Consider the following 27,872-nt stretch of genomic DNA (forward strand, 5'->3'; position numbering starts at 1 on the left):
ATCACATATGTGCCGATTTCATATGCCCGTGTGTTGTAGGGAAGCGGAAGATGATATTTGGGTTGCATATGTTGACCTTAAAATAAATTGTAAATATAATTCAACTAAATTTGCACCTTAACAATCTAAGAACTGGATTATTAACACATCGCTTTTGTAAACACTAATCAAATATACCTAAAGAGTCATAGTATGGCATCAGTTGTTTAACTGACTGACTGTACGCTTCACTGGAATAAACAAATTCCCGGAAGTTATCAGGATCATCATCGTTTTTGCTTAAACTTTCAAAACTAGCATTTTTATGAGGTGGTGCTTTCACTAACGGTGTAACAGCAGCAAGTGACATAACACCGTAAAAAGCTCTCTTCTCAAAATCTTTTGCAACTCTTTTCTGCTCGGGATATCTTTCAACGGATGCCCAAACCTGACAAGATTACATACCAATTGACTATAATAATAATCAAGCACAACATCCAGTTTGTCACGGACATCGCTCATCAAACTGGTGGCATAAAAATAGTGCAAATCCAATGCTGGACTTGTAAATTTAACAAGTTGAAAATCGATCAATTTAGTATTCAACAGATTGCCATCGCTATCATGAAGGAATAGCATGTTATTACACCACATATCGCCATGATTTAGGACGCTAAATCCATCCGGATTTCTCTCAGATGCTTTGAGAGTTCGTTTAAGCGCTTCATCGATGCCTAACGTCTCCAACTTTTCGCCGTACTTGGCGCATGCCGTCATCGATTTGCAAGCCTTGCACAGCGATTTCAAACTGTCGGACATCCATTGCGTAGAAACCTTGCTGTCGCTGAATAGTCCTTTGGTGAAACTGGCGACTTTGTTATATCGGCGTGCCAAGACCACACTTCCGGCATGAAGTTCCGCTAAAGTTTTGAGCACGCCAATCGTGTGTTTCATATCGAAACCGATCGTGCGGTCCAACATTCCGTATCCCTTTGGTTGCAAATCTTCCAAAACTAATGTGAAGTCCGGTACATCAGTGGCCAAATAACATTTACTGCTTAGAGATAAGTTTAAATGCTTTTTAATTTTGGAAAAATATCAGAAAACATAATGATTTCGGTTTTGAAAAAGTCCAATTCCAATGTCCAATCTTCTACTACAGATCCCCGGACTTGGGTTTTTAAAATAACAGGAATTATTGTTTCTTTTGCACTGTAAATTAAAACAAGTAGACATAAACTAATTAATACACCATATTTATTTATACTTACTTTTCCTCAAATTTGCATTTCAAATAAATTCGTTTAATATTACTGGTGTAACTATCGCCAACAGAAACCACAGGCTTTTCTTTGTAGTCCAATAAAATAGGAACAGAACGTTCCAAAAATATAGAATTCAAAACTTTTTCGAAAAATATTTTGTCAGGCATTTTGCTCTTATCGTTTTGTTGTATTTGGTTCAACTGTTGATTTGTTTATAATTTTTTCCTTTACTGCGAGTACGATATTTAAATAAAACTGGACCTTCGTGTTGTTAGATTGACAAGGCGAAATTGCTGTTTACACAAATTGAGGAGTAAATAAGTTTACACGTGCATAGGTACACGTTTGACGTTTTGCTAATTACTATCATTTTTAAATCACACAAGTACCATTCCAATTAAAGTAATATGCAATTAATTTATTTTCAAGTCAAGTAGGTAGTAGATATGTCTGAATGCAATTTTGATGTGTGAAGGTTTTAGTCTCTTTTGTGATTGATGCCAAGTACAAAAAAAGCCATAAACTAGGAAAAACCAAGCTATTAATAAAATAAAACGATTATACGAATAATTACCACTTATACATATTTCATCGTTGATGATTTAATTGTTAATCCAAGCAAACACGACGTTTAGTTTTGGATCTTCTATTGCAATTTCTTGCATCCGTAGGACCCATTAAAGTTGCGGCGTAAATTACAGATATAAGTAGGAGCAGTTTTATAATTTTAGCGAAGTACATTATGGTTTATGATATTTACACTGGCAATCGTGTAGCTAAACTAAAGAAACATTAAATCATTCAAAAATATTTATAATGTCATAAAATTCAAAAGGCAAATAATTACGGTTTACCTTGTTTTTCATGATTTGCAATTCTTTAAAATATATATTTCTCGCTAATTATATCTATGTTTAATTAGTAATTTGTTGAATTCTCGGATATTGGGTAGATATGCTGTATGGTAGATAATAATAGTCGGCTAAATCGGTAAACAATGATTTGTGGAAATATTTTTTGAACTAAATATGTATTTGTAATGAAATTAAAAAACGGAATGACAAATTCTTATAATTTTAAACAAAACAGTCTCACTTTTAATTTTTTCAAATAAAGTTGTAAAAACGGTTCATTTGTTTGATTCAAAAATGCAACTCATTTTATAGCAACGTACAAGGTACATTTACCTGAGTTCAATTAATATAAATAAATGAAATAATGCATTTTTAATCCTTCAATTTATTTCATATTCTTTCCAATACATAAGTAGAAATAACGCATACAAAATAATTTAGTAGAAAAATATAAAATTCATTACATATTATGGCAATATCAGCAATATGGGAAGTATTGCTTATCTGCAGTTAATTACCGTATCAGTAACGATATCCGGCTCTGCGTGAACCAATGTATTCAGTGTCGCCTTTTAAATAATCTCCATAATCAATACTGTTCCCTTCAAATTCATTCTCTTCTTCTGGCCATGACTTCTTCGCCGGTTCGTCATTATTTACTGCTAAATCGTCCAGAAATTTAACCCAATCATCGGATGCCTCATCGAAATAAATTCTTTCGTCAGATTGGGGCTCATCGCTCATAAAATCGTTGTAGTTTAACTGAAATTATAATTAATATTAAAATTAATTGATTTATAATTAAATAAACTCATATAGATACATACTGAAACATCGGAAGTGCAAAATCTTTTCGTGCAAGTATATCTCCTTCCATCAACACTACAATAACAGGTATTGCAGTCGATCTTGAATCTCGAAAGTGGCGCACAAACAGTAGCCGCTAAAAATAAATCCAATTTGTTTTTGAAACCGCATTTTGATCCAAACGTTTAAATAATCAACTTACCAGCAGTATTAGTCTGTGCGGACATCAAACTCAGCATCACTTGGAGGCAAAACCACGAGAATACAATATTTCGAACACAAAACATCGTGTTGCTTTGGAAAATCGCTCTGATTAGAAATTATTCACAACTAACACGTACTGAATCGCGATTAGAACTACACGGAACTGAATAGATTGGAAAAGTACACACGAGTCAACAGGAAAGCGTAAACCACAAATGCTGTTGAACGAAAAACCAGTGCTGTTATCTGATTGTGTTAAATGTGAGAGGATTTGGTGAGCGAAACCGCACAGGAACTGACGATGAATGCGTTAATAATTCGAGTGCAAAACGCACTCGCACTTTGTGGTGCACTGTTTTTTTTACCGTCGCTAAAAATAATGCGTTTAAAATTAGTTTCAATGCGGTATTTAACAATGAAAATGCATTCCAAGTATAGGAGTGTATTTATATTTTACCCTCGGGATTATATGCGGTTAATGGCTTTATTATTCTCTTTGTTCTCGGCGTTTTCATCCAAAAATTCGGATTGTCATGCATTTAAATGACCGATTCACGCTTATTCCATGCTAATATAATACAAATCTTTGTTCTTTGGGTTGCCTACGTTGGCATGCCATAATTTAATTTCAATTGAGAAAATTATATTGAAAAAATTCTGTTAATTAAATGTTCTACTTCAAAAAAAGAAGAACAGATATAAAAGAAGAACACTTACCTTCATTAGTACACTATCTGTTATTTTATTATTTATTATCCATTTAATTTTTATAAAAAAAGATCTAAAGACTCAGTGAGATGAAAAAAACAACTGTTTTTTATATTGATGTATTGTTTTTATACAATTAATTTAAATTACATATATACAGAGTGTTTGTTATACCATGGGATCAAATGTTTTTGTATGATTCGCAATTTCATCGTTTATTACATGATTTATAATAATTTCATCTAAATATTTAATGCAGTTGCGCTCAACACAACATTACAATAACAAAATTCTCATATTAAAGCCAATAAACCGTTCCGTTACATATTCATAATATGGTAATAAATGATAATGTCGAATGATTATATCACACAGTGGATTTCCAGGGGGGAAATATTTATATTGATCATTTAAATAATTCAATTAATGGCGGAGTCTTCCCACGCACGCCGGACCAGTGTCTCGTTCACGATAAATTTGGTTCTGAATTCGCGATCGAACGGTTGGTCACGTTGCGTTCTGAATAATTAATTAATTAGTGATTGGCATCCAATGAATGCAGGCTATAACAAGAACGATTAAATTATACCCTCAGCAAACTTACTGAAAATGGTCCTATTATCATTTATAACAACCTAACAATTCAAAACCTATAGAAAAATACTTCGATTTGTCCAACATTAATGCTCGTCATGATTTTTCGGTTGATATTTCCAAGCACGAAATCACCAACACAACTGAAAATAAAACTAGGTGTGTTTCTTTGCTTTGATGCTTGGCAACGTTTGATTTTTATAATTTTATTCGTATAAAATGCAGGTTGTATTGTCGGCGTTTTCGACATTACAGTTTTGAGAAATGATGCAATCAGGTGTGGTTGCAATAATGTTGTATCAAAAAAGAGTGATTTATTTATTATTCCTAGATTAAAATATAAAGTTGAAATTGTGAATTTCGCTGATATTGCAACAGTTTGAACGCGATTTTAAAATATAACAAACAAATCACCCTCGGCAATAAAGATTGAAACACCATTCGATACGATATCGCTGGGTTGAATGCGCCAACATGTTGGATGATCGCGGGCTTTGTCGCGACACGCAACAAATCCCCATACGAGTTCGTAAACTTTCCGGATTGGCGACAGCGGCGGCGGTTGCGACACACCAGGATTTGGGGGATGGTGGCAGACGAGCGCATTTTTGTATATCACGTGTAAAAATCCGCCTCATACGTTTGCGTTTCGATGGCGCGATCGATGTCGACGATGGACGTCTCTCGGTCGTCCAGGCTTTTCGAAAGGGTCCTGAGGAACTGCCGAGGATGCCGCCGTTTGTACGGCTCCCACTCGGCGTTCGGCAAATGTCAGTGTGTGACGATGACATCCGGCGCCGACTTGGTGGTCTGCACGCTGTACGGTCGCCGCTTGTCGTCGTCCACCTTCTCCATCTCGATCTTAGCCTCGGCACGGAACTTCGGTTCCTTTTTGTACCCGAAAGTACTGAAAGGCGCCGGCGGGCTAGGTTTAGAATGCGTCGAATTAATGCTATGGTTAGGCGTGCTCTGGTCCGACGCGTACGCTGTTCCCGTGAAGAGACTCTCGCGCGTCTGGCAGGCGCTGTCGCACATCTCCGGCTGCTGCGTAGCTTCGTCGTCGAAAGACGAACCGTGATGGTGCAGCGAATGATGGTTGCTGTACGCGTCGCCGTTCGTCGAGTGCTCGCTTCTGATCAGGATCGGCAGCAGCTCACCGCCAGGTACGTAGCAGGGCGTCGCGTTCGTCAGCGCGTTCGTGCTGAATCTGTGGGATTCCGACGAGTGCGTGCTGTTCGAACGTGACCTGCCGACTTTCCCCTTTGACGACTTTTCGAACTGCTCCTGTTTGCCCAAGTCGTTCAGCTGCTGCTCGCGGCTCTCCCTTATGTAATTCTGCAACAAACACGAATACCCCTTGGAGTTAATCGCTTCATCATGCCGCCAAGTTTATAAGTTTCGCCCAAAAACAAACTAAACTGGCACAAGGCGCTAAATTGCGAATAACGGAAAGCTGGCAACTTTCAAGAAACGCGCAAACTGCTTTAAATGTATGACGACCAGCCCAAAACATTGTCCTAAACATCCTCCACTCAAATTGAACCAATCTACACATTTTTACGCCATAAAACACACATTTCGCCATTGATTTGATAAAATATAGGATACACGATAATAAAGTGTAGTATATTTTTTATCTGTTCCATTCCTAATAAAATTTCCATGTCGAAAAATATGTAGCGGAACACACACGCAGTGTTTTTAAATTGAAACAAATAAAAAATGACAAATTGTCAATAAATCACCAAACATTATAGACCGAATTTTTATGACCGCGGTTGTGGCACGTTGCAGCGAGTTCGAGAGTAATTCATATCCGCCTGCGCTCATTTTTTCGGCGCATTGTGACAGAAAATTAGTTTCGAGCATCGCGGTGATGTATTGCGATCTGCCCATTCAGTGTTTTAATAACATTACCTGTATTGTTCGATGGTCCCTGATGAGTTTTTTAACACAATTGAACAGAAATGTGAAGCACATTCCGGATAAAATGAGCGAGAATATCACCATGATGATGATAATGTGATTCTCGCTAAATGGCATCTTCTTGTTGCTCTGGAAATTTGAAAACAAAAAACGAACATTACATTAGTTCAATAGTACAACAGTTGCAATGCAGTTGAGTTATTGTTATATCAAAGTAAAGAAAAACGGTGCGTTATTATTTTTCCGACGAGAGAGAGACTTTTGGTTGAAAACTTGAAGACGTAAATGTAATTTCTGCGCGCGAAGGGTTTTTAATAGACGTCGTCTTGTCGGAGTGTCGCATGAAAGCGAAATTAGTCCGACTGTGCAGCACCTTTGATGCCATGCACTTGTTTCCGTTTAGTGTCGTCGCGCTTTGTGCGCAAAGGGGTAAACATGTAAAACGTCTCTCGCCGTAAAAATAAAACGACCACTATTGGCCGACGGCGGCTTTGGGGAACAAACTACTTCAGCAAAAACTGTTCACAACACCCTTCGGCACCACGGCCTGCATATTGCTGCACATTCAGGCTGGAAGGCGCACCAAAACGACAAAAATGAAACGGACGGCTGTTATAAAAAATAAAGCCAAATGGCCATTCGCGAACATGCAACATGAAACGCTACGATGTTGGGACGCAGTTAGCGCTTACATCGTGGTGAGCTTGTATTTTTTGTCGCTTCTTCTACAATTCTGTACCACTGCCTGTTTTACTAAACACACAACAAAAAATCATGTTAAGCTAAATAATTTGCACGTTAACTACAAACATACTAAAAATGAAAACTTTTTAGCTTATAGGTAGGTAGGTAATATATTCTGAAGTGTTTAATATGAGAAAAAAATGTTTAAAAAATTTGTATGTTTAACTGTATACAAGCAGTGTAATACAAAATACCATCCAGCCTGAAAGTCAACAAGAACCATAGTTTCTGGTAAAATTAGCCATTTTCACGACCTGCGAATTCACATTTTCGCTGTGAAAATTTCATTAATGAATAAAACGTGAATTATGCGGTTGTCCAACAAGAAAGTAAAAACCGCATACAACTAATCTTGTTGTATTGTAATGTTAATCAATTTCTACCAACAAAAACAATTAAAACGAAATGATTTTTCCTTTTTTTTATAATTCTCAGCCACCCTTACCATCAATCCCACCTAGAATAAATTCCACAGAAATTAACACAACAACATAAAACATAAATGTGAATAGTGTAGTGATATTGATATAGAATGTTATTTAAAGGTATTAACCTAAGCTGAAATCAATAGATATACTCGTAATCCAATAAAAGTGCAAAACGTTCGCGCATAAAATAAAAGCTAAAATTTTAATAATTGTTTAAACTATAACCCGATTATACCTGCATTGAATGGAATTGACGCTGAAAATTGCAATCTTGTTATAAATATATTCACCGATTTAAATTGAAAAATTGAAATTGAGCAATTTGTACATTTTGCCAAAGTTTGTTTGTTTGCTTGCTTGCAGACTCGAAGCCGTCACAGTCGATGGCTTTTAAATTATAGTTTCAACAAAGTTACGCCAAAACAACTTAACCGGATCGCAGAATGATGAGAAGTTTGGATTTGTGTGAAATTCCGGTTCGCAACTTTGGGTCGAGATAAAACAATACATCCAAAATATCGCGGAGTGAGCTAAGTACAAAGCCGACGATGAAAATTTAAACATTTTACATAGTGTGTGATACTTTGTGCATAATGAATGATGATTAGAAACGCAATAGGATGTGTATAATGATCACGTTCGCCGCATATGTTTTAACAGAAGCTCGCGTATAGCCATTTTAGTCTAAGTACCTTCTACGCGGAGCCTTAAGTAATGAAACCTTTCATATTATACGATATTCGTTCGTTACATTATAATACCCCGGTCGTTGCGGCGCCACGGTCGGAATTGCACAATATGCAAAGAATAATTTCAACTTAGACAATCCGATTTTGACTGAATATTATACTTGGACGATCGCGGCATTATGTGAAAGACTTTTATGACGATGGCGCTAAATTTTCGTCTAGGCGCAATAACATTAAAAACTTTTTGCGCCATCAAACGATCGCGTCGGTTAGATATTTCGAAATTTTCACGAGCGTGCGAAATTACCGCCGCCGCGCGCACAAAGGGCGTCAAAGTGCTGTGCGCGACCGGCACACGCACATAATTCTGTGATGCAATTACATACTCACGCAAAGTTTTGCACTTCTAATGCGTTTAGGTGAAAGGGGTGCAGAGGAGAGGAATGAGGGGCGACCAATTTCGCGGAGCGATAGCAAAAGTTATTTATGAGTTCGTCGAGGGTGGTTCTCTATAGGTGCTTGTATCGCTTGTTCGAAAGAGTTGTACTGGAGTGTGTTGTGGATGATGATGTAGTTGTACTTACATCACAGTCGTCTTCGTCCCAACGAAATCTACAATTGAAGCGGCCGTTACACTTGAGATCGATCGAAATGCAGGTGGCATCTTCGCAATTGAATTCGTCGGCAGCGCATTCGGAATCTGAATATTGTAAACAGTATTTTAGCAGTTTCCCTACTTTAAAATGTCTCAAAATCAAATTTTCGAACATTTTTAGTTAAAAAGGATGAAAAATGATAATAATTATTTTTTATTAAAGTTGATATTTATTTTGTGAAATATTTTTCATTATATCTGTTTGTTTTTCTTAGAAGTCAGACAATGAAACAGCTTCAGGGTGAAAAACTTATTAATTTCCGTTGTGAATCGTTCGGTAGCGTTCGGTGTATTTATGTGCCTCGCACGGTTTGTTCGCAGCGTTCGCCTCTTTGAAAATTGCCTCTTCTGGGATAGATAACAAGTCGTGCGGCAAGACAAGGCCAGAATTGGCACCCGGCGCAACCAGTAACAGCCGCTTTTATGGCGTTTAACTGCCGCCGCCTCCACGTACGTGATCCACGCGATTAAGATCTATCTTCGAAACCTATAAACACCGTGCGTAACTTTCGACTCGTAATAAAACTAATTTCCAAGTCATCTTGTAATTATTACCGTCCCAGCAGACGCGTTTGTAATTTTTCTCTTTGCAAAATAATCAAATTTATTTTTTTTTGGAATTTTTTAACTCAATTTGGACATGTGAGCATGTGCACATCGTCTTTTTATCTGTTATCATCTGAAAGCATCTATCCACACCCCATCTGCATGGCATTCGTTCTCATGAGCTGTTTCGCCGACTGACTTCTTTTTTGCGCCGGAAATGAAAATGGAACGTACGCGTGTATTTTATGTCAATGGAAATTCAATATGTGCGCGATGTAAGTCGATGCATGAGCGTAAATAAAACAGGACGCGCAGAAGGATGTGCGAGTGCAAAAACTCACTTGACTTTTCGTCCCTAAAAGCAGTGAAAATGGCTTCGAACGTCGATTTGCTCGCGCGCGGCTCGGCGAAGAACCGTATAAACATAACGTCATTCTTCGACGTCACCGTGTCGGCGATGGAACCGCAGAAGTTCTTGTCGCGCGACGGTATGTCGGTGCGATCCGAGAACACATCGACGAAATTGCTCTCGCAGTCGTTGGGCTTCGCCAGCACGAACGTCTTGAAAGACAATTGTATCTGCAAACGAGAAACAAACCAGACGATAAGTAAATCTACTAACACGTGCTGACGTGCGTGCGTTTGTTTGCTTACAAACAACACAACCAACAAGAAGGAAAGCAAAAAAAAAACGGATTTAAGTTATTTAGCACAAAAGGAAATTGGAAATTCGTTGCCAGCTACGTCCTACTACTACATAAAGATGCATTTGGCAAAGCGAGAAACTTTCACTATGTATACACTTTCCATTTCCTTTGGTAACAATGGTGCGAGCGCGTGCGTACCGAAGACAAAAACTTTCCATCTGCAATAATAATAGCGTATAGAAAACGAGAATGGGCGAAGACCTATAAATATCAGTGGTGCAGCGTGCTCTACGCTCCATTCTCGTATCTTTTTTTTTCGCATAAGCCCTATTTAAGTACAAGAAAAACTCATATAAAGTGCTATAATGTTGAAATGATTCTTTGTTCGAGATGAGATTTATCAGGAGCACAAATAGAGTTGCTAGGAGCGTGGCCGTGGCGAGAAATGAACCGCAAGACTACCACTTTTCTACAAAGTGTTCCTATAACCAGTTGACCAGTTGATACGCCGAGGGCGGATATAATTTACTTTTATTACAGGAAAAAAGTGATGACCGAGTGAAACCTTAAATTAACCCAATCTAGTGGCAAAATTGTGATTTATAAAAGTCGCGTGATAATGAAAAATCATATCACTTCATATTATTATACTGCATATTCTTTAATAAAAGAATATGTAGTGAAAATGTTAATCAAACACTCGGTATATAAAATGTTGAAGCAGGAAACTGGCCTCTCGAAGCTTTATAGTGGCGGTAAGCTGTAAATATTTCACATCCAGATGTGTATGGTCTGGTTGCGCGAGGATGTGCCATGGAGTTTCTTAGCTTCGTAACCGCGGAATGCAGCCAGTAGTAAGCGCGTTGCCTGCCGGGTTTTAATAGATTGCATCATTTTTGCGTTTATAATTCAAAAACTCCAGCGGCACTCGGATATACGCTCACTCTTGGATTTTCTGAAGAGCAGGGCGTGCGGAAAAAGAAAACCAAATTAAACTCGACATTGCGATGATAAAATGCGCCACATTAATTTACGAAATTTAATGAATCGGGATTAAACCAAAAGATGCATTTTTATAAACTGCATAATTTTTCAAAAATGTTTAATTACATTTTTGTTTGCGTTACCTCCATCTGGCATCATCGACGTGTGAAATTTAAAAATGTTTCAATTAAAAATATATACGCAGGTGTTAGTCAATTCGTCATATTTCCTATTTGACATGGAAAACAAACACGCATTGGATAGTTTGATTTACCAAAATCAATATGGCGGTATGCAGCATGCGGTACGCAATGCAATTGTGTTTACCCTTGCGGAAATATATAAAATAAATAGCCGTTTAATGAATTAAACAATTCGATTTAGAATTAGAACAATATGAAGTTAGCAGTTTAACAATGTAGCAAAATAGCCATATTTAATTAAATCAAATAGATTTCTGACTAACTAAACCAAGCGTAACGCAATTCAACACCGTTGAAAATTAATTATGTTGAATTAGAGAATAGAATATATTTTATGTGCATAATGGTTATTCAATGCACGTACGCAAGCTGAAAGTAAATATTCTTTTATTTAAGTAAATTTTGTACTAAATTCTGGCATAAATACGTCGTTAGGATGCATGCACGCTTCGTTTGCATTAATAAGCGGATCGTTATTTGCAATTTTGCCAGTTCTGTGGGGTTAATTTCAGTATGCAGGCGTGGCGACGTGCGCTGCATTTATTAAACTGTTCAAGGCAGCTACAGAAAAGTGCAAGAAACGTGCATAACGACTTTTCTACGCCTTTTTTACTGTTTTGTAATGGCCGCATTGAAATTACACTAGGTTTATTATAAGTAATATAAAGTTTTCTTTATCATATTTATAAAATCTGCGGGTGTTTTAAATCTTAAAGTTGACTTTATGCGATTTATCTTATAAAATCTATAAGTTGCAAGAAAAAAATTGATTTTAATCCACTAATTGGGCATTAAAATTTGTATGCAGCGTAAGTAATTTTTAAGTTCATTCATTCGTGACTTCCACACTCAAATTTCCTCACCTCATACGAGTAGTTATTACAATGCATTTAATTAACATAATTAATATTTCGTAGAGTGCTAATTATGGAAATACCACACTATTATAGTTTGGCACTTTAGCCGCGCACATGCTGCAGACATATACGCGTCGTTTCCGCTCGCGAAAATCGCCGCCGCGCCCGTCTCGCATTGTCGGCGGCGACAACGGTGTGGCGTCGCTTGTTTCGTCGGTGAGCAACCGGTGCGATGCGATGCGATGCGGTGAGACGTGTGGCGGTGGCGGCACCGAGTTGAGAAGCCGCCAGCAGCACTTCCCACCGCCGCCCGCTTCAGCTTCTTCACTCCCAAACTATTAATTGCACAATTATAGTATAAGGAGGAATTTAATTACTCTATTATAAACGCATTTACTTCGATAAATCAATGTCAATTCATTAGCCCGGCTAAGATTACGGGAGCAGACTGCCGGCGACGGCAGCGGCGTCTCGGACGTTGAATTATTGCCGCATTAGAACTTGATTCGATTTGAATGCATCGTGCAGCGGCTGCAAGACGTCAAGGATTATGCGCTAAACAAATTATAAATTATAACGGCGACTATTCGCTGCCGGCTGGTGGACGAATCCAAGCGCGTAGCGGAAAATGTCCTTCAATCAAATAAAAAAGAGAAGCAATTTGGACAATGCCGCCTCGGGAGCGTAGCTCCGGCTAAAGCGCTTGTCATGTTGTTATGAGACGTGTCTAAGAGAAGCAAAATGAAAGCCATGCACTGGGTGTTCTATCATTGAGCGTAAAAGACGCGTTGACGCATCGACAGTTCAAGAGCCGTTGTGTTTTCGGCAACGCTACATGCGGTGTACGCATAAAGGACATACCCTCCAGCCATCTTTCACTTTGATTGCCCATATACAGTCGATCGGAAGTCCATATTTGGCATTGAACTCGAGCGTTTCGTTGCTGATGTCCGCCTTCTTGGGGAAGCCCTCGTCGCCGTTCACTTGGATGACACACGGTCGCAATTCGGGCGTCAAGACTGTAACAATAAAAAAAATGAGATCGGACTCGGGTATATTTACAACAAACTGAAGCGATGCGTAAATAAATATCGACATACGCGTATCTCATAAAAAGAAAAGGGCAAACGCTTCATTTATTATATAAACAACTAGTTTTTCCCTCGTGACTGTGTCTGCGTAGACTATAATAAAATGTTGCATAATTAATTTTCTTTACGTTTCTTGTTACTTTCACTTTAGCGCCATCTCGGTCAGAATTACATAACTAAAACTATAATCAAGTTTACATAACAAAATTTCTCACTTATTTTTCACTCTTCAAGTTATAATTTCGCTACCATACTTCACAGGATTACTCGCTCAGCTAATTGGAAGAGTTACTTAAAAAATCATCAAAGCCGCTTCAGCATTTTAGAGGCTATTGAGAACACACATACACATATTCTTCTGAGTTGCGTTACAAGCGAGGAAAACGTTTCTTTTCACAACATATTCACCTCAATTTGATTAAAAAATATGAAAAAAAATAATCTCGGTAATACATCAAAATTAAAACGTATAATTAAGGTGCGTCATATACATTCGCCTTAACTTTTTTGCGCTAAAACGCTAATTTATAAACCGTTACGTCATCGCGTGTCTTATATTCGTGTCCGGGCTGTCCTGCGGCAGCGTGGTGCATAGTCGCCGCGATGATTAATTGACCCCTGCGATTCGTTGCTTAATCATCATTACGCCCGAAAAACATAAACGAATAAAGTGAAAATACAACGCAACAATGAACTCCGCCCGCATGTCGCATGTTCGCCCACTACGGCGTAGGCAGATTGTATGCAAAGGCAATTAACGTTTTTCGAAATTTATTTTTTCGCTATACATTTTTCCAGCTGGCCTATACCGCAGCCACACAATCGATTAAAGGTAAATAACTACAATGCGGATGTGCCGAGAAATTAATCATTCATAATTTCCTGCGTGTTTATTTTCAATTAGCAATCTGCATTCTCTAACGGTATCCTTTCAGGCATAGAACGCTTGGTTGGGCGCTGGTGTTCCTAAATCAACATCCTCGGGTCAAATAAGAAAATTAGCCTATGATGACAGCAGCTTGTAAACTTAACCATTATTACGCATCATATCACATGTCATCATTATTTTTATCCACCTACATATTGCGACAAAGAAAATTGAATTTTCATGTTTTTTGTTTTGCTGACACATAATAAAATAGAACAAAATATTTTTCGGAAATAAATTGTTGCGCTTCGTTGATTTTCGTAATTGAATTCAACGTCGCCGTACTGATTTAACAAAAGGGCGTGAAAATTAATTATAAAATAATTCGTGTGTGCACCAGTGGGTGGCAAGCGGAAGAGTGGAGTGGATTTCCGGTTTTCGCACATTTCGCCAGCGTCGCAAATTTCGTATTTGAGGGCACATCGATCAATCTGTGCATTACAGACGCCAGTAAATTTACTCTGATCGATTAATCGGTAAAACCTTAATGTTTAATTATTAATTAAGGCTGACGTGCATGGCTTTGATATGAAATGTTTAGGCGTCGGTATATTTATCAAGCGTTTACATATGTCGAGTGATTTATTACTCGTTTTATTGTATTTTAGAATTTCTGACAATCAATTTTATCCATTTTACAAATTCAATCCTAACTAATATTATCTATAAATATGAATGGATTTTTTTTGTTTATTTATAATGCTCTCACGTAAACACCACTAATCCAATTTTTATAAATTTTGGACTTGAAATATTTTTAACCATGTAAAATAAAATCGGGTACTTTTTGATGTAAAAATATTATTTAATGGATGAAACGTTAAGGATGAAAATTGTTATGAAGATTTAATTATAGTTATTGTCATATAACTCACACTGAGATGGCGCTAGGTAGCGAAAGTTACTGTGCATGTGTTTTCGGTTACATCCTATATTAATAGATGTCTAGATAATTCATTCATTTTTCAGTATTTCAGTATAAAAACGAAAATATACATCAAGCATTGTTCTGCATGGTGAAGTACGCCCGATGTGCATATTTTCGAAGAGGGAATTTGTTTGCCGACAGCTACGAGCATTGTCGAAATGCTAACGGGAAATTTGTGTTTCTGACCGGCGCATATCGGTATCAATCGTCGGTAACATCGGTTGCTCTTCAGGTAAATAGCGTTCGTTAAATTCATAGCTAAATGCGCACCGCGGCAGTGGCAGTGGCGGCGGTAGTGGCGTCGCTTTTCTAGTGATTTATGCCTTACCATTAATCAACTATATTTGCTATTGATTCGTTCAAAGCGCCATTGTTGCCTTGCGCGCAAATTCCAAACCGAGAGCAAAGCAAAAAAATAGCGCATTGCATGAAAAACAAGGAAGCTGTAGAGTAGCCAATATGCACTTTGTGTCAGTCGAAGAGTTATTGCTTCGACCACAAATGTGCACCGCCTCAATTCCTGCGTGGGTGGTTGTGGCGGTGGCTTCGGTTTGCGAATGTGTTGTTTACAAACATAGGTACATCTGATACTCAGCAATATTCCACGCAGTGAGGCATAACGATGGCAAAACGTACAAATTGTAAGTACTAAACGAATCAAAACGTCAGCTTGCAATCAGCAAGAATCTAATTTCAGAAAGTTTTAATGCAAAATACTGAATTATATTGAATACGAATATGAATTAAATGTTTCATACAAAATATGCACAACGTTTTGATGAATGGCACTCACTAAGTACTTTTCGTAGTTTGCATCGCACAAAATTGCATGTTGTGGCAAACGTTGAAAAGGTGAAGGTGAATGGACACATGTGAAGCAATGTGCAATGAAGTGCGGTGCATGGTCATGCATCTTTTCAAAAATTTCTCTAAAGTTGGAATAATTAATGATTCGGACTGTCGTGTTCGGCGAGCTTTCTATATTCAAGTGTTGCAAAGAATCTGTTTTTAAAGCTCTTTTTAACACTAGTATCAAAAAAATCTATTTTACGTATGAGCCACAAAACGTATTTTCATCAATTCTGGCATTAAGATGAATTAGGTCCTGAAGAAGGACATGGTGTACTGTTTGAAGTAAAAAAATATAAGATGCTTAAATAAGGTTGGAAAATTTAGACAGAAAAACGATTATAGATTTAGTCACGTAATTTGAATCGAGATGGCGCTACGAGACTGTTAATAATTAAATTCACAATATTTTTCATTAGTAAATTACTACCGGCTACACCATGGCAGACCATAAGTAGGTACTCTAATAAAATAAACTTTTAAAATACTAAAATCCCGAATTCTAATTTGATTGATATTATTTAATATTCTATAATTCACATCCTCATTTACATATCTCCTCAAGAATTTTTATGACTTTGACTAGTCGGGTTTAATTTATTCGCATCCTGCCTTCAACGGCAGTCAGTGATGGTCCAGATCAATCTATTTAATATTCATTGGCATTTTGATTGCTTTCCTCAATATTATTAATACAACTCAATATAAATCAAGGAAAAAAACATCATCATTGAAATGTAGATGTCTATCAAATACTCTACGCTACGATTATACAATTTTGTTTTTGTTTATTAAAAAAAACTGATTAAGATGCTTTTTGATGTCAACTCATAAGGTCTTATCCAATTTATGTGAATACATCTATCTAATCTAGTCCTGCGCTAAGCTCGCAGAGAAAACGATAAACTTTGGATTCTCCGTGTGCAGCTTTTTATGTTTCATGCGCCTGGCGTGAGAGCTTTTATTAACCAACCAGCTGGTGGCGCACAATCTCACCTCAAGCAGGACAGGTCTGATATTCCGCGTAAACTTTCCTAAGGTGATGCGTGCATTTTTTTCTTCTTCTCTGATATGTCTCTTCGTACCTGGGTATGCGAGTTATACGAGTTTATTACTTTTTTTTTTTCATCCGCACGATTTTTTTATCGCGTTTACCCACGTTTCGAGGTGCGGCAGGTTGTCGGTGGCTCGTATATCATTTGAGCTGATTATGCTTGCATCGTATGTGAAATTTATGACGTAATACAAGAAGCGAGCACTCATCTCGGCGTTGTTGCTCGCCTCTGGAGTTCATGTCAATAGAATAATCATCTCTACAAGGTGAGAATGACAAGTTACTCTAACCACATAAAAGTCATCTTAGAGTGATTTAAGTTGCCTACATTTACATTTACCTAACCACGACTCAAGATGTTATATTAGTTCGATATTTTTCGTATTAAATTATGCTAAAACGTGCAATTAATCTTCATTTTGTAGATTATCCTGACACTCAGTGTAGCAAATGGCAGGGCAGTAAATAGTGAGGTACTTACGGGACGTAGGCCTCGGTATAAATTCGTAAACAGCTTTGAAGCCGCGATGCTCGATGTTCTCGTCGGATCTGAAATGGATCCACAGGTGCCTATCCGAGGAGGTGAGCATCGGCGGAAATTCGAAGCCACAGAACGGCTGCAGCATCAAATTGTTGTAGCCGTGCGCTCCATCGCGCACCTCCAGGTAATCGTTCTTGCAGTCTTGACTCGGCTCCAGCTCAAACCAATCGCGAAAGTCCAGCTTGATTAAGTGTCCTTCCGGCGCTGTAACACAAACAAGCGAGTTATTACAGCTACTCCAATGGATAAACCATAAATCAACGCGATGCGTAATATTGCGATATGGGATTGATCGATGCCAAACAATTTGTCATTTTTTAAAACTTTGTAAAAGGTCATTGGACTGCTAAACACCCAGAGAATAAAGCCTATAACAGTTTAATAATTTATCTTCATCTATTATCCTGGCTTTTTACATTATACATATAAGAGAGAAACAAAATCTGTGTCGCTGCTGGTTGATTTTTCTTGATAAAATTAAAGTGTTCATTTGATTCCATTTTACAAAATGGTATTTATTAGGCAAGCGTACATTTACAGGATTTTCGGGGCAAAGCACTCCGCGCAAAATGGAATATTTCCTCCTCGTGGCTAATTGTAGAAAGTAGCCTTCCCGGCCGGCGGATTATCCTTTAATGATAATCGGAAGTACACTTGCATTTATTACAATTAGCGTAATTGCCATTGCCATTGGCGGTGAGTTTCGAAGCTAATTTTAATACTTTGAAAGCCTGAACAATTCGCAAATTCGTTTCAACTTAAATTTGCAGAACAGAACGGAGAATTAGATGAAACATCACGTCGCGTAAATTTGGACATTACCGTTTGATGTTGGATTAGTGCTTTGTTTGCTGGAACCAAAAATATAGGAGGTGTACATTGAAAAATTTTGTGTTACGTTATATTTATAAATATAAATTGATTTACATTCTTATTTCATCATAAGAACAATGTGTGGGGTGAAAATGTCAAAGTGGCAACATACCTTCAAAACAAACTTTTGTGTCATTCTTGTTCCAAGTTTATAATATAATCCCAAGGAAAGTTTGCCCGTAGCTGCGACATTTGTTTAAGAATTGTTGTTTTTTATTTTTTGCTTCATATTTTTGTAATTTAATATTTTCAACAAACTTTGCCACACATAATACGTACACCATTATGTTTTAATATACATGGTAGATTGTTCAGATTTATCGCTTACAATTTAAACATTTAACATAGAGAGCAAAATGTGCTAATGCAACTGAAATTTAATTGAGGTAATAAAAAATAATCGCGCTCGAATAAAATGGCCACGAATGTGTTCGCGCTCGTCGTCTGGCAGGTGTCAAAAGCCGCCTCCACTGCTCCAAAGCTCTGGAGCCGGCGCGCGGTGTAGATGAGCTAATGAACGAAAACAAAAAGGTCGGTACTCGTCGACATGCAAGAGAGCGAAAGAGGCGGACGTCCAGCGACATTCCGAGATGATTTACACGTTCATTATTTATACGCGAACCACATTTCGACCCGCGCCTCATTTAAATAACTTAATTCCACGTAAATTTGGCGAACTTAAAACCCGCATGGAGGTCGCCCGGCTGCGGCTTCAAATGACACTTCAGCGTTATTACGCATTTAGGGAAAATAAATCGGCACTTTCTTTTCGCCTACGTTTTTATAGCTCTCACGCTTTTTTGTCTATATATATATTAGTATTTTAATCTCATTAACACGGCAAAAAATGCACTCGTGCCACCGGCACATGCCAGGTTTGAAAAATAAACTAAATTATTTAAATTTCAGCTGTTCCGCCTAAGCCGGAGGCTTGCTTTATTTATTCTATATAATGCCGCGAGGGTGAAAGAAAAATATCACGTTTTCCATGAGGGTTTTGTTTCATTTTTTTGCGGCCGAGGCAACGAATTCGCAAACACGGAATAAAGAGAAATAGGACGGAGAGCAGAACAAATCTAGTTTTTCTTTTTGTGAAAGGTTTCTGTTTGTGGTCTGTTTACACCGCGCATTGCATTGTTTCAAAGAGGGTGCACATTTTTTACGAAGCACTGTTTTGAAGTTTTTTTCAAAAGAAATATTGCAGCTACTAGAAATATTAACCAATAATACCTGGAAAACCAATTTCCTGTTTCAAATTGCCTTACAAACGGCAAAACACAAAATCTTTATGTTTCGCAATAAAAAAAATTATCATTTGACCAACCACCACAGAAATTAATTATAAAATGTGTTAAACATATAATAACTGCAGCAATAAATTTGGCGGAATAATACCATATTTTCTTTAGCACTAGATTTCTATGCACAACGACGTGTCGTAAGCAGTCGCCCAGACGGAATTGTTTACAACCAGCCGGGCAATTGGCTTCGCTGGCGTGTGCCATCAAAGCATACATGTGCGGTGTGTGTGCTGGGAAGCGTTGCAATTCGAATGGGTTTCCCGCTTTGCACATGCACATTACACCACTGCTGCTGTCTGTACCAACATGTTGTCGCAGGACGAGCGTGCGGTGAGCGATTCGATATTGCGCTACCCGGACACTGGATCTCGTATTTACCTACGCGGCGAATACACATCAGATTTATGTGCGAGATAAAGCAGTTCAGTTTAAATAAAGCACGCGGGCGTGCGCGCACGGTTCGTGGCTACGCGCGTTAACGCTCCGCATACCTATTAGCCCCCGAGCGGAGACGATGCGAAGACGAAGCACCCACGTCGCCGGCCATTTCCTACGCCCGCACGATATTGTTCTAATTATTTAATTACCCGTGCTTGTTATGCATTAACAATGCGCCTTTAATCTCGCTATTAAAGGGTGCGTAAACCCAAATTAAGACATTTCCACAACAGACTATAATAACACAATGAACACCAAAATATTTACTGCTTGATTACAGGTTGTCCGACTGATAGATAAATGTTGTCCGAAGATAAAGGAGCTAGAAAAGCGTCTAATGATGATTATAAGTGTCTAAACCGGAAAATCGTCAAATTTTGATGTTCCGGGTTGTAATTTGTCTACAAGTTCACTGCAAGTGCGCAAATTGCACAAAACGACAAAGCGCGCTCAAACAGAAATACACACTCACACATTGTTATCTTGAGAGCGAAGTTCCTTGTAGTAATCTCTTAATCACATGTTTTGTAGCCGGTATTTGCACAAAACGACGCCGCGTACTTATCTTGCTCTCCGTGCGCGTCGTCCGGAAGCCATTTTAAGTTCGTGGCAATAAAATCGTCGATTTACGAGGTCGTACGGTAATTACACACATTTGGATTGGTTTCACGTTTCACGGCAACATTGAATTATTTTTGCACTTAACAAATCAGGGGTTTTAGTTAATTTCACCCATATTAACCTAATTTAAGTTAATTTCATTTCAGTATTTACTTTTCAAGTTAAACTAATTTCAAAATCGATTGTGTTACAGTATGTAAAACACAAAAATTTATAAAAATTAATTTATTGGGTTTGCTTAGACTCATTATATCCTGAAAATTATCATTGACATAACTGAACAATATCGTGTTTTATCGTTTGATAGAAGATAAAATCATTAATATTTAATTAAAACGACCGATAATAGTATATTAAGTATTCAGTGGAAACGGGAAGTTTTGAGCGTTTAATCGATCGACTGTTTAACAACGTTTAGTCACGTTATGTTTACGCTATTTGTTCGTGGCCCGTGACTAAAGTATTTTAGATACAGCCTTGGCAGTCCATGTTAAAGTACCACTTTTTGAGTCTAAGAACTCTGGAAAAACTGGCGCTTTAAAATTGGAAAAATCAAAATCATAATTTTAAGGCAATAAAATAAACTGCAATGTTAAAAAATGTTTAAAAGGAAAAATGTGTTACTATCAACTTTAATGATTTCTACGTTGAAACTTAATTTTTTAAACTTTAATAACTCTTAGAAATGATTGATCAAGAGTACCTATTAATATTTCTGAGGAAAAATAAATACATGACTATACTCGTACTTGCTAATACTTAAAAAATAATTTTTATTTATTATGATGTATCACGCATGAATGTCCTTAATAACAAAACTGAATTAAATTCAGTTATTAATCAATTGATTAAAAACGACATTTGATAAAAAATGCTATCATATTTTGACGCAACGGTAATAAACTAATATTCTATAGCTTTTTGTTGAAAACTATAAAAAATGCTCGCAAATTAATGAAAAGACTACAATGTATACTCAATTTGATACGATGTGAAGTATCGTTTCGTTGCACTGCACATCACCATAAATTTACAATTTAATAAGCTCCCCTAAAAAGATGACAGACACGCGATGAAAACGATGGCGTGACGGTGAAAAAAATGCTTCATCACAAGTATCATCACGAGAGCACTCCTCGGCGCGTTAAAAATCGAAAACACACGTGTTTATTCCCGGTGCCTTACGGTGCCGAGGGGCCGAAGTGTTTACATTGCGCAATCCTGTCGGGAATATTCCACACAGGATGTCTTTTTTTGGCCGCGCCACAAATGTTCCGTTCGTGCATCATGGTGCGGTACGTATTTGCGTATCAAAGGAGTAATTTAGCGAGCATGAAGAGGCTTATAATACACGTCGCGCATGCGCATGTTATACACGCTGCCCGGTGCATTCACTTTTAATTAGAATATGATCCTGCTCACAGCAGTTTGAAGTGGATTTCGATGGGGCACATGATTCAAGTGGAATGTCACTCAGGGATAGATTTTTCATCGTTTGTTTTAGCGCCAAAAAATGTTACGGGTAGTATGTGGCGATAGAGGATCAGAACATAAACAAACACAGTAAACCAACAAAACAAAAAAAAGCATAAAAATCTTGACAGCTGCAAACAGCGGAAGCGGGTACAAAACTCCCGGCATTGCCGAGGTCCTACTACTATGCTAACGTAATAGGTTCAGTGGTTTCGACCGCGGTGGATTTTATTTCATAAATTACTTTTACGTTGATGACTTGTACAAATGGTCAGCGCAACATAAATCACAACGACATCGCTGCTTACATAAACACTGATGGTTTCAATAAAAATATTAAAATAACAAACACCACATAAATATACACCTTTTAATCAAAGAAATAATAAATTAAACCATAACACAATTCAAATTGAATTAAGTATTAAAATTTTAAATTTTACTGCTTTGTCGTAGGGTATTTTATTTATTTTATTGCCAGAGATTGCATGCAAGATAAAAGTGAACAACTGTAGAGAATGAGTGACCATTGTGTGCGCCGAGGGATGGTACGCGATTTACCGCACTGGCGGAGGCGCCGGGCGTGTAAGCACACGGGCGAGAAATAAAAAGGCAAAACAATACAGCACAGCGTTATGTGTATCGTGCAATATAATATTTGTACGCGAGGGCGGCCAGTTTATGCTGCATGTTGGTGTTTGGTGTTTATATAAATTGCACTTTATTACCCTAGCGTTTGACAGCGATATTTGTCAAATGCGCGTTTTGTTGAAGCACTACGATCTCGGTGATATTAGAACAGATCCGTATTTAAAAAAAATTAAATTATATTGTTTAAATAAATATTTCATAAAATATAAATACATTTATTATATAATTGAAAAGAAAAATATTATCAAAATAATCTATCAGTATTTTAATAAATATTTAATGCAGATCTGTAAAAAATCCACCTACAAACTTCTGCAAACATGTGACAAATGCAGTCCGACATAGAAATAAGTAAAACTAATTTTTCACATTTATTTTTCTTGCGCGAGACTACGAGCGCGTCGTTCTCATTGCATTATGTGCTTAGCACTTTATATCACTGATTTTTTTTGCGACAATGTAACTTCTTTGTCGCGTGCTTCATCACAAGTGTATAAATTTTAATCAGTGAATTCATTTCACGCATTGTATCATTTCTGATTTTATCGCCAAAAAAGGTGTTATATAAGGCGTATTTCACAGCAGCTGCGGAAATGATGGAAAATTCATTCGTCCATCGTTCGTAACTCGGCTATTTTAATGTCCAGCCATTAACGAAGATATCGGCGCGGATGCGCGTACATTAATACTGCACAGATTGCTTTAATAATGCACCGCTAACTGTTATTGCGTATGGGAGTTAGTCAGTCAGTCGGGTTTTTGCATGCAGCGATTCCGGAATGAATTAAATCGCGTCGTGCGGGATGTGCGGGCGAACGCGTCGTAAAAACGTATTGAAATGCGTCGAATTGTCATGAATCCAAAAGCGTCGCTTCATGATGCGATGAAATGCAGTTTTATAGCAAACGCAAAAAAAATTGTGCAAAACACAGGCGCTTTTGTTGTTAACGTTAGCGCTGCCACTGTCCATCGGGCGGGCATCAGGCATACTTGGGCGCGGGAGAAACGCGAGACTGATTTAATTTACATTATAATTTGATTTACTATTCAAACATCGTATTTCACTCGGCGCTATCTCACTTGTCCGAGAGTTTGGGGCGCCTGTCGAACAGCAAAGAACAATGGAATTGATTTTCTATCAAAAACACATTATACAACTTTGGACGGTATTGAGGAATCGAACCACGTAGGAAATGAATTGGCTTCGCTGGATTGGTCGGACTTGCACATTCAGTCTCAACATTTGATTTGGGATTAGTTTCGATGCGTTCACATGAAGACATCTTCACTTTACGGCGGTGCTCAGATGTCAAAATTATTGTACGAAAGCTTTTTGAACTACAAACCACAACCAGATATAATGCTGGTTAAACCAACATGTAAATGTAAAAGTCTGTTCCTAAATCATATTGAAGTTAGAGTAAAGTAGTGGTGCGGTTAAACGGAAGCATTGCGCGAAGCAAAATAGTTGAAGCGGCAGTTTAAGGCATCAAATTAGTTGAGCAAAGATCAGAAGACGGATACAGATGCCAACGCACTCCAACCAACGCACGTATAACATAGTTATGGCAAACAAGGGATGACGTATCGGCACGCTGGAGCCGGAGCGGAGTTACGGCGTGCCAAAGTGCAAGGGCTCAGCGGCGGCAACGAGTGGATGCGGATTCAATTCGCGCTCATGGGCTTTCCGCCGTAATTCACTCACAACCTCGCAGCTCCGGCTCTTATCTTTCGCTACAACTTTAGCTGCTATAAAACGCACGCAGCGGGGCCAAATAGACGCACAACAAACAACAACGCCAACGACTTTGAGTATCTGTCAATAGGGGTTAAAACTGATCGGAGATGGTTCGGCTAGTAGCCGGCTTAAAGTTTTCACTAGTTTATATTTGTTGATACAAAGTTTTTCGTTGTAAATTTAATAAAAATCAAATTCTTAAAGAAAAAGCTCGGTTACGTCGTAAACATAAAGAAGAGCTCAAGGAAAACATTCAGCAGAATATTTAAATCCGCAAAGACTTTTTCCATTGTTTCCCAACGTTATTACGCGGTATTATTTCAACAAATACTAGTCTATTAGTACGAGTTCCGTAACAATAGTAAATTTAATTTTATTATTTTATCATCGTCCTCAGCCCACAATTGTTATAATATATTTGACGGAAAATGTTATTTCACAGAAAATGCAGGTGGATGTACTACCCGAAGGCCGTTGGCAATAACGAAATAGTAAAATTTGATGTAGTGGATTGTGCGCGTTGCAAATTTGCATAATAAAAGGACATGGAAGCTGGAATATCACAAAGGACCTACGCCCGCTCGTACGTGAGTTATGCGCGAGTTGAGTGGCCTGACCGGCGGCGTACACATTTAGGCAGCCATCGAAATACAGACAGAGGACGTGGCTCTACCATCGCAATTCACAAAGACTTAAACAAAGTTTCCACACTTTTCCCGACCGGCTAACGACCGGTCTCTATAGCACTTTGCATCCTGCTTTTAATCTCGCGATCCGTGTCGCTAAATATTTTCGCAGCGCGCACAAAATACCGGAAAAAACGGATTTGCATTCTTGCAAAAGCATAAGAAGTCGAAGCGAACGGTTGCCGCCACGTAGCAATCTCTTCCGATCTTGCTTCCGGGGAAAATAATTGGAACAGTGTTCGTTTTTTGTAAGTCTACTGAGTGTGGCACCTAGTTATGCGATTCGAAATTTGTTAGAATGAATATAACGTACTCGAAGTAGGAAAGAACAAAAGTCGGATGTGAATAATTTCCTATCTTTGATCTGCGCGCGCGTATTTAACATATCAAAGAAATGCGAGATCGGTAAACAAGCATTGCTTACTCGGGCCATTTAAACGTCGTTACTTTTCGATGCGGAGCGTAATAAGCATGGAAACATGCAGGGCAAAGACCGGAACACAAATGATTGATTATGTGTGCCGGCGAAAACTCCACCCGGGTACAAATACTTCTTTGTATACCATTGTAAGAGATAACAAACAGAAAGGAAAAGATAATAACTATCTATAGATACATGATACAAATTAGCAATTATTATTCAGTAACAAGAAAAAAGGATTTTGTTTTTATAATCATATTTTTGCTTAATAAAAATGTAATTTGTTTTTACTCTCTTGTTTTAGACATAGTATGTGTCAATTCTATAAATAAGATTCGTAATTTTATTTTAAAGAAATTAATTACATAAAGAATTGCTAATAATGCACTCCAGCGTGCCATCTCGGATTCAACTATTTAACTATAACTATGATTGAATCTCAATGCCAACTTATATCCTACAGAAAAAGGCTGTCTTTATGGTTTTCCCTGCAATTATTCGAATTTTTATCCGCGTAAAAACCATCCTTGGACTTTAACGAACATTTAAAAAACATAGTTGGCCAAATTGGTCTAAGCGTTGTTGAGTTATGCGCTTTCCACCAGAATTTGCGATTCATTTTTATATTATAAATTTTCTTTTTAAAATATTATTAACCCCAAAGTTGAATTTACTAGAACCGCCTAATTTTAAACTGTTAATTACGTTGCGTGCCAGTTATGCAGAATGATGAACGCGTTTTCCACCCTTTCCGAGATCCTTGTCGCCCTTATTAGCCACCAATTTATCCGCTTTTTCCCGACTAGCTTAAACTAACATCGCCGCAAATCCGTCGTCATCAACTAGCTGCTATTTCAGCGAGTTGCGCGTAATACACACACGCTAACTGCGCCCGGATGAATCAACGACAAATAACTTAGACAAGAATTAACCTCATTAATCAAGCCTTAAGCCTACTGTGAAATCCACCCGCTCGGTTACTTTTAGTGTCTCATTGTTTTATAGTCTTAGCGTGTACAAGGGCGCTAGCATGTACGAACACGTGCTGCCTTTTAAAACGACTTCCGACCAAAAAGCCTGAGTATATGAGAGAGTAAGGGGTGGTAAAGGGTGACTACCGAGCTGTTTCCGTGCGCAAACAATTCCCACACGCACGTTCGCAACGTGTCTCCGGTGTATTAGGAAAAATATGATCTTCTGTAAATTGCGTCGGAATGTATGCCACGTGCATAATTGCTAGGCTTAAGGAATACGAACGTAATATTGCTTTAACTTTTCTCATGCTGGTTGAAATTTATTTGTTTTGCCATTAGTGCGTAATGCAAATCTAAGCGTTACTAGAACTTTCTAGTAATAATAATAGATATAACTTTCTCAGTTTATATCTTATTTCTACCAAATGTTTCCGGAAATTTAAACAAGAATAATAATTTAATTAAAGTTAAATTTAACCCAAAATGAAAACTTTTCCTCTTTTTGTAACCCGTTAAACTTGTTGCGTGAATAGAACGTGTAAATTTTATAAAATGCATTTCGTTAACTTCCTTTCAGCGCACAGCGTAGTTTCGTTTTTTTTTACGTTTTTGCTGGCGCTTGTCATTTTCGTCCGCGACTCCCAGCGCACTAGTTTTCCACGCTCCACGGCTGTTACCGAATTAGGTCGTGAGACGCATCCGAGTCAGGTCGACGGGCTTATCTCGTTTAATGTGTAATTTTCTGACGACGCGCATTAACAAAAAGGTTACTCGTCTTGCATACATGTTGGAGGAAATTAGTTGGCTCGAAAAAGAAACGTTTTTGAATTATGCACTGGAATGCTACATTAATATTTACGGTAGAGTTAACAGCGAAAAAGCGCGCTGCCGCTATCTCCGCCAGTTATAAAAGCAGTGCACTCGCCAACCACCGAAAAGAAAATCCCAGCGTCTGCAGAATTATAAATCAAAACCATAAGCTGAATTCTTCTAAGTATTAACGCGGTGGTATGGAGGTAAAGTGGCATAGCATGCGACGTAATTGAGAGAAAAAGTATCGAATTCTATTGCCTACATCTTTTCAATTGGGCGCCAGAGCAGAAAAGTTTTATGGACATGAAATTAAAATGAGAAGTGAATAGATATGCTTGAATTTATGTCAGCAACGCATGCAAAGTATAAATCTTCGGCGCAAATATATTCAGAATTGCATTT

The 27,872-nt window shown here is 37.9% G+C and overlaps 2 protein-coding genes and 1 pseudogene across 3 annotated transcripts in view; all 3 read right to left on the reverse strand.

The window, feature by feature from the left end:
• Positions 1-77: 77 nt before the first annotated feature.
• Positions 78-2,029, reverse strand: LOC135798860 (uncharacterized; annotated as a pseudogene).
• Positions 2,030-2,463: 434 nt separating this feature from the next.
• Positions 2,464-3,424, reverse strand: LOC135798858 (uncharacterized). The gene is made up of 3 exons (XM_065311829.1): positions 3,108-3,424; positions 2,926-3,041; positions 2,464-2,860 (listed from the first exon to the last, which is right to left on the reverse strand). The coding sequence occupies exons 1-3, from the start codon at positions 3,190-3,192 to the stop codon at positions 2,621-2,623; spliced, it is 441 nt and encodes a 146-aa protein (XP_065167901.1). The 5' UTR covers positions 3,193-3,424; the 3' UTR covers positions 2,464-2,620.
• Positions 3,425-4,601: 1,177 nt separating this feature from the next.
• Neto (Neuropilin and tolloid-like) overlaps positions 4,602-27,872 on the reverse strand; it is a 100,836-nt gene continuing 77,565 nt past the window's right edge. For both annotated transcript variants that reach the window (XM_065311818.1, XM_065311819.1), the window contains exons 4-9: positions 17,422-17,685; positions 12,952-13,109; positions 9,741-9,978; positions 8,783-8,898; positions 6,329-6,466; positions 4,602-5,746 (exon numbers count right to left, since the gene is read on the reverse strand). In XM_065311818.1, coding sequence (XP_065167890.1) covers positions 5,183-5,746; positions 6,329-6,466; positions 8,783-8,898; positions 9,741-9,978; positions 12,952-13,109; positions 17,422-17,685 — 1,478 coding nt within the window. In that variant the 3' untranslated portion in view covers positions 4,602-5,182. The remainder of the gene's footprint in view (positions 5,747-6,328; positions 6,467-8,782; positions 8,899-9,740; positions 9,979-12,951; positions 13,110-17,421; positions 17,686-27,872) is intronic.

This window comes from Atheta coriaria, unplaced genomic scaffold (genome assembly GCF_025399875.1).
Source record: "Atheta coriaria isolate IRGN ID8LTWV9N9 unplaced genomic scaffold, Caltech_Dcor_3.1 hic_scaffold_9_pilon, whole genome shotgun sequence".
In the NCBI taxonomy this organism is placed as follows: domain Eukaryota; kingdom Metazoa; phylum Arthropoda; class Insecta; order Coleoptera; family Staphylinidae; genus Dalotia; species Dalotia coriaria.